The sequence below is a fragment of the Carcharodon carcharias genome, chromosome 16 (assembly GCF_017639515.1).
Source record: "Carcharodon carcharias isolate sCarCar2 chromosome 16, sCarCar2.pri, whole genome shotgun sequence".
NCBI lineage: Eukaryota > Metazoa > Chordata > Chondrichthyes > Lamniformes > Lamnidae > Carcharodon > Carcharodon carcharias.
In genome coordinates this window covers 54,451,449-54,468,036 of record NC_054482.1, presented here as the reverse complement: position 1 = coordinate 54,468,036, position 16,588 = coordinate 54,451,449, and the positions used below count along the sequence as shown (strand labels likewise).

At 40.2% G+C, this 16,588-nt stretch overlaps 1 protein-coding gene across 1 annotated transcript in view; it reads right to left on the bottom strand.

Moving 5' to 3' along the window:
- cachd1 (cache domain containing 1) overlaps positions 1–15,173 on the bottom strand; it is a 196,661-nt gene extending 181,488 nt beyond the window's left edge. The window contains exons 1-2 of the mRNA XM_041208876.1: positions 14,859–15,173; positions 13,932–14,232 (exon numbers count right to left, since the gene is read on the bottom strand). Of these exons, the coding sequence (XP_041064810.1) occupies positions 13,932–14,216 (285 nt within the window). The 5' untranslated portion in view covers positions 14,217–14,232; positions 14,859–15,173. The remainder of the gene's footprint in view (positions 1–13,931; positions 14,233–14,858) is intronic.
- Between the last annotated feature and the right edge of the window lie 1,415 nt (positions 15,174–16,588).

Sequence of the window (16,588 nt, the reverse complement as noted above, 5' to 3'; positions counted from 1 at the left end):
CCACTGAAAGCTATAAGAATTAAAAAGTCTCAGGGCCTATTGTCATGAAAAAACTAATCTCCTTTACGTAAATCCCTCATTCTGAATGCAAAAACCACCGCTGGGAGTAGGGGGCGAATTAAATGCAATAACAAATGCCATGATGCGTGCGTGTCAATTGCACTGATTGCCCTGCATTCCAAAGCTTGTGGTCCCCATCCCCCAGTTCCCAACATTTCCCATTGTTCTCCACTCAAGCTTGCAGAGATAAGTTTTTCTTCCCCGCTCTTGTTAGCAGAGATTTCGAAGCTCACACCAGGAACTGCAAAAAGCTCCTGAGCCAAATATAAAGAAAGCATTCTACAAAAAAATACTTTTTTCATCTCAGCTGGTGCATCCATTAAATAAGTTTTGTGAATGTACATCACAGAAAGTAAAGACCTCATGATGGAGTCCAGCACACACTCCTGAATCAGGTATATAATAATATCACCTTACAGCCAAAACAATACGCCAGCACTAAAATCAACAGCTCTGCACAAACTAGAATCCTGCAAATGTTTTCTTAAGTCACCCTTCAACTCAACTTTGACCCTTACAATATTAACACTTCACATTCCTAATGTGAAATCTCTAATCTCAAAACCATTCACAGATTTCAGACTTCCTCCCACCTTCCCAATTTAAACTGTTTTGGCAATTGTATTGAAAATAATCAAGGTAATTTTTACTGACCGGCAGAATGTAAAAGAATAATAGTCTTTAGAATCACAGAATCTCACATATCTATTACAGGATCAGCATGATCTGAAAGCTTGTGAAACTTTCAATTCATGTTGTCTTATTTTTGAAAAGTGTATTTAAACAGTTAAACGTAACCATTATTTGGATTTTGACTTTTACAAGATTACAAACAACAGCATGCCTATAATGTCGCTTATCTTCCATATAAAGCTCCAGGCACCTGTCTTTACTGGAGCCCTTCCCAATGCCTTTACGGGATTATTTAATCTTAATTAAAAAGTGAGTTTGTCAAGTAACATTAAACTAATTTGAAAAATATTTTCAGAATATGTTGAGTTGGAAACCTGTATATCTCAGTCTTTCAATCAATTTCACCAATTTGCTGAAATGTCACAATATCCTGAATGTCATAAGAGATGTAATCTGTGTCTCCCAGTCAAACCTTTTTAAAACAGTGTTTTTTTCCCCTTCAAAATAATTGATAAGCAGCAGCCTGGAGGCAGACATTTAAATAGGACTACTAATAGTGTCTTATACTCTAGTGGCATTCCTGATTCATGGCACTTAGATGGGAACTCATGATGTCACTGAAAGATTTGTTTTATTATGCACAAAATGGCTACTCTCAAACCATTTCTGAAAAGCAGTTTACAAACAAAACACAGTAGTAACAAGAGAGCAATGAGAAACACTCTGGGGTAGTGGTGGTGGGTTGGGGGCAGTGCTTTTGCAAGGTTCTACACCCAGCAAGAAACTTTGCTAGCAGATACAGGGCTGCATTATTGATTTTCTAACCCAGGCTCAACAGTCATGAAGCTCTGCAACAAATCACATTATAACATTAAGGAATTATGGGGGAAAAATGATTTTACCATTTTATTCTAGAAAAATAGGTCTTAGGAGCAAATACAGCATGATCAAGAAACTCGCAGTATGCAGGATAGCGAAAAATGGCAAATATTTCACACTGGCCAAGTTGATACTATGATGATCAGGGGCAGCTCAGAAATTCCTCTGAGCAGAAAGTTTGGTGCACTTGGTTGAAATATCCATTCATATTAAGTTTGTTCAGAAAAGCTGCATTTTCAGCACCTTTAACCTTTATGTATAGAAGATACCCAATTGAAAAATTACTTTTCAAAAATATAAATTATGTCCATTAAAAGACATAATGAAAGCAAAATATTGCATATGCTGGAAATCTGAAATAAAACAGAAAATTCTGGAAAACTCAGCATCTGTGGAGAGAGTAACAGAGTTAACGTTTCAAGTCCATATGACTCTTCAAATCCGGCATGACATCAGTTGTCTCAATTTCTCTGCTCCTCTCACCCACTCTAACCTGTCTCTCTCTGAACTTGCTGCACTCTGTTTTCTCAAGTCCAACCCTGACATTGTCATCAAACCTGCTGACAAGGGTGGTGCTGTTGTTGTCTGGTGCACCGACCTCTACCTCGCAGAGGCTGAGCGTCAACTCGGTCCTACCTCCCCCTGGACCATGACCCACACCACTGAACATCAAGCCATTGTTTCCAGGACTGTCACTGACCGCATCTCCTCTGGAGATCTTCCTTCCACAGCTTCCAACCTCGGATGGCCTGCTTCTACCTCCTACCCAAAATCCACAAACAGGACTGTTCCGGCAGATCGATCGTGTCAGCCTGTCCCTGTCCCACAGAACTCATTTCTTGCTATCTTGACTCCATTCTCTCTCCCCTTGTCCAGTCCCTTCTCACCTACATCCATGATTCCTCTGACACCCTACATAATATCAACAATTTCCAGTTCCCTGGCCACAACCACCTCCTCTTCACCATGGACGTCCAATCCCTCTACACCTCCATCCCCCACCGGGATTGTCTGAAGGCTCTCTGCTTCTTCCTCAAACAGAGGCCCGAACAATCCCCATCCACCACTACTCTCCTCCATCTGGCTGAACTTGTTCTCTCACTGAACAATTTCTCCTTTAAGTCCTCTCACTACCTCCAAATAAAAGGTGTGGCTATGGGTACACACACGGGCCCCAGCTATGCCTGTCTCTTTATGGGGTATGTGGAACATTCCTTGTTCCAGTCCTACTCCGGCCCCCTCCCACAACTGTTTCTCCGGTACATTGATGATTGCTTCGGTGCTATTTCATGCTCTCGTCCAGACCTGGAAAAATTTATTAATTTTGCTTCCAATTTCCATCCCTCCATCTTTTTCACATGGTCCATCTCTGACACTTCCCTTCCTTGACATCTCTGTCTCAATTTCTGGTGATAGACTGTCCACCAATATTCATTACAAGCCTACCAACTCCCACAGCTACTTCGACTACAACTCCTCACACCCAGCTTCCTGTAAGGACTCCATCCCATTCTCCCAGTTCCTTTGCCTCTGTCGCATCTGTTCTGATGATGCCACTTTCAAGAACAGTTCCTCTGACATGTCGTCCTTCTTGCTTGACCGAGGTTTTCCACCCACGGTGGTTGACAGGGCCCTCAACCATGTCTGGCCCATCTCCCGCACATCCGCCCTCACATCTTCCTCTCCCTCCCAGAACCATGATAGGGTCCCCCTTGTCCTCACTTATCACCCCACCAGCCTCCGCATTCAAAGGATCATCCTCCGCCATTTCTGCCAACTTCAGCATGATGCCACCACCAAACACATCTTCCCTTCACCCCCCCGGCGGCATTCCGTAGGGATCGTTCCCTCTGGGACACCCTGGTCCACTCCTCCATCACCCCGTATACCTCAACCCCCTCCCACGGCACCATCCCATGCAACCACAGAAGGTGCAACACCTCCCCCTTTACTTCCCCTCTCCTCACCATCCAAGGACCCAAACACTCCTTTCAAGCGAAGCAGCATTTCACTTGCACGTCCCTCAATTTAATCTACTGCATTCGCTGCTCCCAATGCAGTTTCCTCTACATTGGAGAGACCAAACGCAGACTGGGTGACAGCTTTGCGGAACACCTTCGGTCTGTCCGCAAGCATGACCCAGACCTCCCTGTCGCTTGCCATTTCAACACTCCACCCTGCTCTAATGCCCACATGTCCGTCCTTGGCCTGCTGCAATGTTCCAGTGAAGCTCAACGCAAACTGGAGGAACAGCACCTCATCTTAATGTCACCTATTAGCACATTCCTTAGATAATATCACCATCTTCAATACCTATTTGTCCTTTTGTCTATCTCCACCTATCGCTGGCTCTCTATCCAGCTCCACTCGTCCCACCGCCCTGCCCCCTTAAACCAGCTTATATTTTCACCTCTTTTCTATTTTTCCTTAGTTCTGTTGAAGAGTCATACGGACTCAAAATGTTAACTGTGTTCCTCTCCGCAGATGCTTTCAGACCTGCTGAATTTTTCCAGGTATTTTTATTTTTGTTTTGGATTTTCAGCATCCGCAGTTTTTGCTTTTGACTCTTCAAAGCTCATGCTGAGTTTTTCCAGCATTTTCTGTTTTATTATAAAAGATATAATGCATTTTTTAAAATCATCTTCTCCCAACTGAGTTTCCGTGCAACAAACATTTAGTTATCATTCAGCTCCCAAGTCTCTGCCAAAAATGAGTGAATTACAGGTATATGGGAGAGCCACTGTATATTTCACTCCCTAAATCACTTCACCAGGGCTCTGCTTAGTATATTTCCTCAAGGGCACAGTGAGATCAATGTAGGTAAGAGATGCTTCACAAATACAACTGCACACGTAGCAATTCTCAGATTAATCTTTAATAACCCTGAGTAACAATAAAGCCTAAGTTCATCCAACATTTAAAAACTACTCCAAAGCATGGTCAGGCTCTTTCAACAGCTCTCACATTTCTGAGCACAAGAGGTAAAAAGCTTGTTGCTTGACAGAAACTCCTCTCTCATCTCTCACCTTCAGTTGTTCTGTTTTAGTTTTCTCTATTTTAGCAAATATTATCATCAATTCAATTTTCCTTTATGAAGAAGGTCCAAAGCATTTTTTTGGTTGGGTGAAGATTGAAAACCCAGTGCTAAAAAGAGCAAGAGGGCACAGGGGAAAATAAAAATCAGGAAGTATGAAGGCATGATACATTTTAATAATTAAACGAAAGTAAAAAGCAAGTCTATAAAATACTGCAACAACCTTGTAGGACTGTCTTCATTTTTTTTTACATGAAAAACTAAACAAATCGTAGAATCTGTATCTGCAACGATTACTGCAAATTTACATGTGCTAGATTTTGACAAATAAAATCTCCACCACCAATCTGGACTGGCAAGAGCTAACTTACACCGATATTAAAAAATTTATCCAAACATCAGTACAGCAGAATGGAAGCCACCTAATAAAAACTTCCACATCCTTCCTCACAAATCATTCTGCAATGTCAGTGCTGTCTAACCCAAATATTGACACTATAATTCTTAGAGCCACATCTTTCCCCAAAGGCTTTAGGGATTAACATGGCTGGTCCACATCACCTGTTACGTTATCATTCTCTATAAAAAGCAGATAAGGGTTTAAAAAAAAAATTGCAATGCTGTTCTCCTCCTCCTACCATCATTTTCACTCCCCAAGTTATCCCAATTCATGCAATGCCATCCCCCACAACTCAATAACATAGCCAAGTCTAGAAGCACCTCTACAAACATGCAACTAGGCATACTATCTACAGATAGCTCAGGGCAAATGCAAAAACTGTCACCATTACAATTAGCATCTGCACTTTTGGGCTAGAAAGTGAAGAAAATAAGTTAGCCAAGGTTCCTAAGAAAAGCATTATCTAATAATTCATCCTAAGAAGTATACACATGAAAAATCCAATGACAAGACTGGGCTCAGATCAACAGCTTGACTAGGCCTTGTGAATGAAAAATAAGAGTTGTGCCAGACACTAAAGGACAGCTAGATCTGTGGATCCATACCCAGCAACAATTACAGGGGAGAGGAGGGAGAAAACACTGAATGGTAAAAGGCTGCCATTTGCAACCAAGATGTACTGCTGGATCATTGCATTAGGTATAAAGAAGCAAGAGATAAGCAACACCACTAAGTGTGACACAACTGACAGGCAATCAATACACTTGTATCCTATATTTATAAACTTAGACTGTCTCCTCCATCAGCCCTGACATATAACAGGAACAAATTTCTTCGTGTTTTAGCCCTTACTTCCCACCGTATACATATAACTCAATGGTTATAATCAGTGGAGTAAAGTCTCAACTCTCCCAGCGCCAGAGGCCAGGCAATCTTAACTGTGCACACACCACACTTGTATTCCTGCACTATTCTATGGTGATTCCCTGTTCTCCAGCACACAGAATTTAAAATTTTCATCCTCAAGTTCCTCTACAGTCTCATTTCACATCCACCAGCCTTACGTTCCCTCTGTACCCTTCGTTCGGACCTCTGACTCTGGTCTTTTATTGCATCCTTCCTTTCCTCTGTCCCAACATTGCGGACAGTATACAGCCACTTTGCTATATTCTCCAAGAACTCCCTCAACACTTATCCATTTATTTCTCCTCCTTAAAAAGCTTCTTCTACACCAAGCTTTCAGTCATACCACACAATCTCTTCATGTTCCTTCCTCATACCAAGATCTCCATTCCCACATCTAGTTTTCATTTGTGAAACATCTTGGTACTTTTCTTACATTAAAGATGCTTATATAAATGCAAATTGTCATCATTAATTCACCTTGTGGAGGATTACAGGTATCAACTGTCAATCTCAGCCATGCCACACAATGTGGAGGTCAAGCAGAGTCTATGAATTTCCACACAGGGAGGAAAATAAAATTAGCAGTAATCTTGATCATTTTTGTTCATCTAGCAACTTGTTCAACAGCACTGAGAAGCAGCACAGGAGCCAGCATCATAAAAAGCTGCAGTTTGAGCAGGGGCTGAATGGCACAATGAGATAGGCACTCATTACTGCTCCAGATCCTGGTTTAGAATGGAATTCAGACCAACAAAAAGGATGTCCTCTCTCTCGGCAATAAATTAATTTAGGGTAGCCTAAGCCAACTGATAGTTGGTACAGACTAATAGCCAAAAAATGCCCCAAACATTATAATAAACTGATGAAATGACAAGATGGTTGGCAATGGAAATATAAATAAATGATACCATTACAGCAAATACTGAAGTTAAAATATGCTTGGAACAATGGTCTAGCTTAGCTGAATTTGAAGCTCCCTTTACAGCATACTTTATTTAATTCAATGTGGCTGCTTAATTCAAAATTATCTGGCAATTGAAATTTTAAGTGCAAAAAGAAAACTGAATTATCGATAGTAGACTCCATACTTGGCTCCAAGTGTGCTGCATCGCCAACCTCTGAAAAGCGGTGTTATTTTTTTTCCCACACTGGTTAGCTTGCTCCCTCTCAGCAGTGAGATTGCCAATTATTCCAAATTAGAGCCAATTCATCACACTAAGATCTTGACTGACATGATCCAAACGAATTTCATGTAGGACCCTCACAAAAAGTTGCTAATCCCATCATAGACAGGGTTGGTTTTGAACATTAGAAGTAGCTTTCTTGGCTTTGCTTCTATCCAGTGCCATACCTAACTAACTTGAAAGTGCTTGATGAGGTATCACAAAGGGCAATTCACTCTGCATCCAACAGGAGTTCTGCCTGTCTTGAGGGTGCTTATGGGATAACAGAGTAATTTTTACTCTTTAACCAACTTAAGAGCACTAACTATGACGTTTGGTGCTTAGCATGATTGGCAGGTCACTAGGCGTATTCAATACACAGGAAAGGGTAAATCATCAATCTTAAATCAGCATGCTTTAATGTTAGGTGAGCCATTCTTGTGCAATAGCACTTTTCCACCATCGCTAATTGCTCCAATTAGCAGTCTATCCCAGAACAGCATTACTAACTTTCTGCTAACAACTACCAGACACTTGCTGGAGGGGCACTCAAATATTGTAACATGCCACACTATTGACTGAAGGACACAGGTCTGCACCTGTGATTCCCAAAGTGAGCTCCTTCCATTGAGACCACTGTGAGCTGTCTGCAAGTGCAGGCTAGGCACTTTCACACAAGAGGGAAAAGAAACCTATTAGGACTTAACTGTTGTAATGAACACAGAACTTGCTACCACAAAAGAGTGACTGAGACATGCAATGTAGATACATTCAAGGCAATGCTAGATAAACTTGAGAGAGAAAAAAATACAAAAAAACTTGCATTTATATAATGCTTTTCATGACTCCAGGAAGTTCCAAGGACTTTACAACCAATTGAGTACCTTTGAAATATAGTCACTGTTGTAATATAAGAAATATAGCATCCAATTTGCAAACAGCAAGGTCCTACAAACAGAAACACAAAAACGACTAGATAATCTGTTTTAGTGATAGTGATTGACGGAATAAATATTGGGTCAGGACAGGGGGAAGAACTCCACTGTTCTTTGAAATGATGTCATAAGATTTTTTACATCCACCTGAGCAAGAAGCAGCACTTCCTCAGTACTTACTAAAAGTGTCAGCCTAGATTATATGCTCAAATCCCTAGAACCCACAATCTCCTGACTGAAGTGATAGTGCCACCCAATGAGCCACAGCTGAAAGAAAAAAAAAGGACATGCTGTTGGATTAATGAAGAGAGGTGGGAGGAGGCTTATTTGGAGCATAATGGACCAGTTGTGCTAAATTTCTGTGCTGTAAATTCTATGTAATTTGAATCCTTTTATTTGCTATACGGAAGGTAAGCTAACTCTCCCTCCTAACCTCTCCCTCTTTTACCAGAGAGCAAGTAAAGCAGAGGAAACAGTAATGAATCCCAAGATACACAGAGCAACAAGTCTCTGAACAACCACAAGGTAAAGGTGAGCTGGACTGCATTGCAAGTACCACTGCTCACAATGTTCTTTCTAGATACAACCCCAAGTTTAAACAAACAAAATTTTTACTCCTGTTGTTCAATGTTTTTGTACAGTTCAAATACAAGGTTTCACTATTGCATTTTTCCAAAATCCTAGTTAACGACACTGTCATATTCCCAATATAATGAACAAAACAAGGACCTCAGGAATTGAATTAAACCATCTCAAACCTGCAGCTTCCCTACAATTTTAAAGCATCGAATAGTAGGTAAACGCCTATTCGTTTACAAATAATTTTACTGAAATTCTGCTGTAAATTTCGAAAACAAAAATTTCCATCATTAGATGCAGCTTCGTTTTCAGAATGGTGGTTAATGATAATCCTAATTATCAGCTCATTCACCTTGCCCAGCATATACATTTTTTAATATCTGCCTCAGACAGCTGTGCTTTCCGTGTTTGAAGTGAAATGTCAGCTCTTGCTAATATGACATTGCTTACATCATTAGTGATTTCTGAGTGCTTTGAAGTCGCAGTTCAAAGCCCGATTAAAAATTCTGATTTATTCTCTCAAGCTCAGGGATTCTAACCACTGTTCCTCCAGGACTTGCTGAACGCATTCTGTTTTATATATTTCACGGAACAATGTCACGGTAAAATAAGATGAAAAACTGCTGCCTTTGTCAATGGTGACATTCTGCAAAATAACCTCTCGGAATGATATTATGGTTGGAATCCAACCAACAGGCAATCATGTACAACTGAAAAGATTTCCCTCTGTTACCTCCCACACAGCATTCACTAAAGTGTACACTATTTCAAAGGTACCACATGCTTATTAAACAGAACAGAACAAAGGGAATACTCACTTTCCTAATTAAAATACTTGTTTTAAAAGCCAACAATGGATGGGACAACACCAAAGAAAGCAATAATTTTGTCTATTAAATTATTTTTTTATGTGACTAGCACCATTAATGTATTTACCCAATGTATCCCAACCTCTTTTGAAAAAACTTCCTTATCCTGGGATGTTGTCCACAATGCCAGCCACTCTGTTATCACACAATATGACTATATTTCATGTACAAATCTAGACAGTGGCTGTCAGCAGGCAATCCATCCATTGAAACATCATAGCTGAGCTGGATTCTTTGCACACCAGACATGCACACTTTCCATTGCGTCACTGTGTGACAATTATAGTGATCAGGAGTGAAATTCTGAACAATTTTCCATTCTTTTACCTGGGGTGCCAATGACAATTGTCGCTCCCCTTCTAAAGCCCTGGCTGAGACTAGCTAACTCAGCACAGGCCAGGGACTGAAACTGGAACATTCTTTATCCATTTGGCATAGCACCACACAAATTGGGAATGAGAGGCATTGACTCTTCAATGAAAGACTTGGAGAACTGGATTCCTCAACCCAACTTTGTTCTGTCTCCTTCATGTAACACAACACACAAAGCAAAATAACAGATAATCTTTTGCTATATCAATGGTTAGCATCAATTGGCTACCAAGTAGTACAAGACAGTGGTTAAATAAAATTACCACTAGCTGATCTACATCTATTGCCTTCCCTACATTGACTCATGCTGATGGACATTTTCAAAGGATTCTAGGACATTGTGCGACCTTTTATCATTTTACAATCTTCATGCATGAATCTATACAGTTTAGTTTGTCAAGCAATTTGATTCTGGAATTCAGCACAACCAACCCTGGAGCTGAATACTGATCAAAAATTGGAACACTGGCTGATAGTTTCCCCCTAGATCAGAAACACTAATGCCAATTTTTCACCCTAACTCCTGCACCAGCTGAGATTAGTTAGCTCAGCACACAGTGAGACGAAGTGAACTTGAGATATTACTGTCTACATGATTTAGTTACATTATCTTTACCAACTGTGTGCCATTCACCTGACATCAATTACAAAACAACAGAAGTTTATTCTGATGTGCATTACAAAATAATAGCGTACCCTTTGAGCCAAAGCAATTGGGGCAGCTCCCCTCTTTAAACTTTGATGTAACCACACACACTGACCAAATGCCAAGGCTAATAATACTGTGTGCACACTTTGGCAAAATTAAAATAAAATTAATTTATGGTTATTTCATATCAAAATGCATGTAGGATAAAGGAAAGAATTAGGGAAAGCTATTAACTTTTTCTAAAAACAATTATATAGCCATATTGTTCATAAAATGTTATACATTTGACACTATGTTTTAAACCAAATAGACCATTAAAATAGAATATAGTTTAAGGTTATATCACAGAATTGTTATAGCACAGAGAAAGGCCATTCAACCCATCGTGTCTGCACCAGCTCTCCAAATGAGCAATTCACCTAGTGTCATTCCACCTTCTCCCCGTAACCCCACACATTCTTCCTTTTCAGATAATAGTCCAATTCCCTTTTGAATGCCTTCAATGAACCTGCTTCCACCATACACTCAGGCAGCGAATTCCAGACCCTAACCACTTGTTGCATGAAGAAGTTTTACCTCATGTCTCCATTGCTTCTTTTGCCAATTACTTTAACTCAGTGCCCTCTCATTCTTGATACTTCCACCAGTGGGAACAGTTCTATTCTGTCCAGTTCCCTCATGATTTTGAATATCTCTATCAAATCTCCTCACAACCTTCTCTTCTCCAACAAAAACAGTCCCAGCTTTGCCAATCTATCTATGTAACTGAATTTCTTATCCCTGGAACCATTCTCGTGAAGCTTTTCTGCATTCACTCTAATGCTGGACGATCTGTGGAGAAATGTAATAATAGACTGTATCTGCACTGTTAACTTACCTCTCAATAAAGGGAATTGTTGCTCCAGTGGCTTTTGTGAATAAATGCACAAACTGATGTGATTCTGAACCATTCAAAGCAAAAAGGTCCCAGTTTCAATTCTTGGTTTGTGTGGAGTTAGCTGATCTCAACCAGGGCAACAGGAAGCCCTCAGCAATCCTGGACTACAGAGTGGAAAAACCATTCAGAGTTCCTGATGCTGATTGCTATCCATGAAACTCTGCTGCTAAGTGCACATCAGGTGAAGAATGAGTCAAGGCATGGCTGCGATGCCTTACCACGGTCAAATAGCTTGGCAACACTCACATCAATGCTCGCATATGAAAACTGCCATTTGGGCAAGGTACCAGAAGGTTCCCAGGGCTTGTGAAACCATACTGCAACAGAAATCAGGACCTCCAAACTCTAGAAGAACGGTAGAAAACAAAAGATATTCTAAAAGTAGTTAGAGAAGTTTTGAAATAGTTATGGGTTCTTTCAAATCTTGTGCTAACTCGCACAATCCATTATGTATAAGTACAACAGTAGTCTGTATATATAATAAATAACATTTTGTGTCCTCCATAAACATTTGAAGGAATCAAGATGGTTTACGGCCTTTATTATTACAAATTGTCAAAAGAAATATGCTATCTTTCGATTGCTGGTTAAATGAATTTGAGCAGAGCTGCATTTGTAACCTTTTGCATTAGACAATTGATAAATTAAAGATTTCAGCGAAACATACAAAAAGGCAAGTGTAATACTGTGTGGACCACTCAAGTCAGGAATACAGGCCCTGCGCTACAAGCTACCCTCAACGCCTGCTCCATTCCACACAGGTGGAGTTGAAGAGAGCGAGAGAAATAAATACACCTCCTCTCAGATGCTTATCCTTATTGTGGTGCAATTCTACCATGCAAGCTGGTCAAAAAGCTATTCATACAGACACCACAATGATGGTTATCCCTATCCAACATCTACACACCTGCCAACTGTGGTTACTGGATATCAGTTAGCTGCTAGAATGCTGCTAATGTGCCTCCCTAACTTTGAAGCATTAAGCAACTCATTGCACTCCCCCTCACTTCCCCTTGCCCTGCTGTAATCAGCCAACTGCATATAGACCAGGGATCAAATCTGGAATTTCCTTAAATGTGTTTAATACCACATCACATACACCGACCAACTAAGTCATTCGGGTAGCTCAAGCTCATCTTTCTTATTATATGAATAATGAAAGAAAATACTACAGCCTAACCCATAAACAACAAAAGCAATGAAGTGAAGGACTATATAAGTCATTAAGCTCCCCAACCACCTAGACAAAACCTTCTGACATCTTAAAGTGGCACACAGTCCTAGTATATTTAACACCTCCTTGACTGTTAGGCCCATTTGCTTTCACCTTCTGTCAGCCTCACACAGACTTAAGATACCATCCATCCTCACATTTGTCAAGGATGTCTGTGGGCAAGGAACAGAAACAAAAATGAATGATTTTAACCTTGAGATTGTCTCTTGGAAAAGAGCATCAAAGTGCCACGAAACATATTTTAAAAAAAAAACTAATTGTGTAGGTTGATATAAAAATATCAAGATATTTTATTGAGATTAGAGTTAATGCTATAGTGACATAATATCAGGTGGTGTAGGCAGACGAAATGTGCGGAAAGGATGAGAACTGAACTACTGAAACATTCTAAACACATCTGAATACAAACATCACTTCAATCCCATCACTGAGGTGAAGCCTGTACTGCTTGAGACAGTGAATAGGGAAGCCACAGACCAGGGCACCAAATGATCAATGATCCCCAAATCCTGTAATCGTCAACCTGGGAGCATGATGCAAGACTAAAAATTTTAAAGTGTAAAGTCTATTCTGAACACAGGTTATAGACAAAAAGTAAGACTTAATAAAGACAGGGCATCTTGGTACAAAGATACAAGATTTCAAGCAACTAACCTATTTAAATGACTAACCAATTGTGAGGGAATTTCATAAATAAATGAAGAGTAACGGAATAATGGCTGGAAATGGGATAGCACATTGGAAAAGACAAAAGAGACATGGTACATGGATGTGAATGATGAATATACAGCTTGCATAGAATGAGGAAAGAAGCAGAATGTGTTAGAATGTGAAGTATGAAGAAGCAGAATCACTGAGCATGGCTAGAAACGGTGAATAGAAAGTGGAATCAGGTTTCGAGATTGCAAATATAATGGTCAATGGTGGATAGCAAATAGAATGGGAAACATTTGGAATAGGTGCAGACTTGTCCAGATTAATTTTAAGAATCAATGTTAGCAGGCGCCACCATCCAGCCCGCCCAACCAATTACTAGTAATACATCAGTTCATATATTAACTAAGCGAGGCAAACACATTTTTACTAGAAATCTGCATCCATAGGACTGCATACAATTTCTCAACATTAAAGCAAATAATAAACAGGAAGGTTATAGGGACACGTTCCCCCAACTGGAAGATCCATTTCTTTGGATGAGGATGGCTCAACCAGGTGTTTTTTTTAAACAGAGAAGATCCCAGGGAACTGGGACCATCCACCAGAGCAAAAGCATGTTCTTACCTGCATATTGAAGACTCCAAGCTCGCTGGTAGCTAGGACTCGCATCTGATTCGCAAGAACTTGTGCCTCGTCCAGGATAGCGAAGTCTCCCGATTCTGACGGAGCAGCGGATCCGGGTGAGGAGAGCAGGAGAAGGGGGATCAGGAGTGGGATCAGGGCGCTGAGGAGACAGCTTACTGGGTGGGATGGATCGGTACTGCGGGCCCGCTCAGATGCTGCCATCGCCGTGACCCATGTGGAATGTCCAGCTCCCATTTCAACACATCCGCGGCTCCGTCTCGCCATGATGAAGAAAAAAAATCTGGATGTGCAAAAAAAACTTTCTTCAAACTCTACCGCAAACTTCCCCCCACCCCCTCAAAAAAAATGCTGCCCAAACACCCCCCAAAAAAAATTAATGCGCAAATCTTTCCAACTGCAAGTTTTTTTTCTCTCTGCTCTCCAAATATAAACTAAATGCACAAGAAAAACTTTATTCCACCGATATTCTCCTAAAGCGGCTCCCTCTCCAAATGTGAATCCCGGGACTCGCTGTTAACTCCTGAGAAAAAAAAGCTTGAATTCCTGCCACAAAAGATCAGAGCAAAACCCGGGCTGGATCTCAAACTAAAATGCAGGCCATATAACCATAGCAACCTCCCTACGCAATGCAATCGTGAACGCAGAAGATACTTGGAAAGGACAGATTTTTACTTCATTTTCTCTTTGGTCTGTTTGATCATTTTCCCCACCAATGTTGATTCTATAAAAACTAAAACGTGGATACCTATATTGCTTTCACCTTTGGAGAGGATCTCCTGGCACCTTTCAGACGCACTAACACAGCACACAATGTCACAATAACACAGGACACAATGTCACACGAACATAGGGCACAATGTGTCTGCGGATGGCTCACTTCCAAACTCTGTGTACAACATAACCCACCTTATTTTTCATTTGATCAGCGCCATTATGTTAATAGTCCTCTGAACTTTTCTCGTTTGTTTCTCCTAAATTCTAAGTACGCCATCCTCCATGTTCTTCATCCTCTCTGTATTCTCATTGTATTGATGTCGAGATTGATCTCATTGTCATCTACTCCAATTCATCCTTTTCCAGCACCTCAAAATTAGACAACTCTTTACCTCAAGTCTTATCTTCCTCATGGAATCTACAGGCTTTTAAAACTCAAGCTTGGTAACACCAAGCCTCTATTTAATTTCTTTCATCCTCTCTGTTGCTTTGCCTATCCTTGGTAATGTCCTCCCGCACATAAGTTTCTCGGTAATAAAAATATTTGCAAATCCAAGAGACTCAAAACTAAAATCCACTCCGCTTTTTCTTAGGATCGTTTTATTTACAAATCAGAGAAGGGATGAACGATCGGCGATTCAAATCTTTTGGGAGTTCAAGAAATTGCTAAAAGATTTAGAAAAGTATTAAATAGGAGGAGTTATTGAATAGACCTTTGTTATATCGTGAAATGCAAATTTGAGAACAGTCTTTAAATTAGTTAACTTGTTCATTTGCAAGTATAACTCCCCCTCCTTTCCTATGGCGTTTACCTGCCTGGGCAGACTTGGAAACCTGCTGGTTTGCTTTTCTTTTCGAGTCTGTGGTTTCAATTTACAATGGAGCGTTTCTTGTATCAAGCTTCTGTTGCGTACATCTTTGTGGCAGTCTTAAAATGTTGCTTGAAAGAATTAGATTTCTATTCCAAAAAAATCCTTACATCTTTTTCTTTCCCCGTGTAAACCTATATTTTACAAGAATAATTATTTAAAGGACTTTTTAAAGTAACTCTGAACATGGCATACTTTTTAAAAATGTTGTTCATGCTCACCAATGTTGAATGACCTGATTGGATGGTGGGTACCACTTAATCTCTAAATTGGAACTCCGATTGTTTGCTGCTAACCATGTGCTTAGTAAGGATCAATTGGATTCAACAATCAGTATATGAGTTGTTATCTTGATCTGCTCAGCCTTTCGTTACAAGATAAACAATAATGAAGCCAATAACTGCAAATACGTAGAAATTACAACACAAGAGTCCAAACAGTTCATGCTAATCTAGGCCAGGCCCTTTCCTTACAGAAACACCAGGAGGGAGCCGGGAAAGGTTATTTGGCCCATTTTATCTCATCCATCCAAGAAGATCTGACAGTTGCCCCATCTTCTTGACATCTGTTTCTTCAATGATTCCAAGCTTGTTGCTTCCATTATATTACTTGAAAATCCATTTTGATCATTCTTTCTTTGAAAAGCTTCCTGACATCAGTTCTAACTTAGTCTTTTATTGGTTTGAACTCATGTTCCCTTGTCCTGGTGTTACAGTTTAGTTTGCAGTAGTAAAGTTAACCTTTCTAAATCGTATACTATAAGTTGTTATTCAGCAGCCTCCTTTCATGGCTGAAAACCTCAAGTTTCTCCAATATTTTCTCATAATCAAATATCTGATAATAGGATTGGTCTTTTGTGCCTCATCTTTTCCCTGTTTTAAATGTCTCCCTTATGACTCAATGACCAGAACAGAACACAACGCTCAAGATGTGATTTGACAAGAATACAGTTTGAGCATTATTTCAACTCTTTCTTGGACTCGAACTCAAGTTCTGTCTTAGGGTCATGAGGACTCGAAACGTCAACTCTTTTCTTCTCCGCCGATGCTGCCA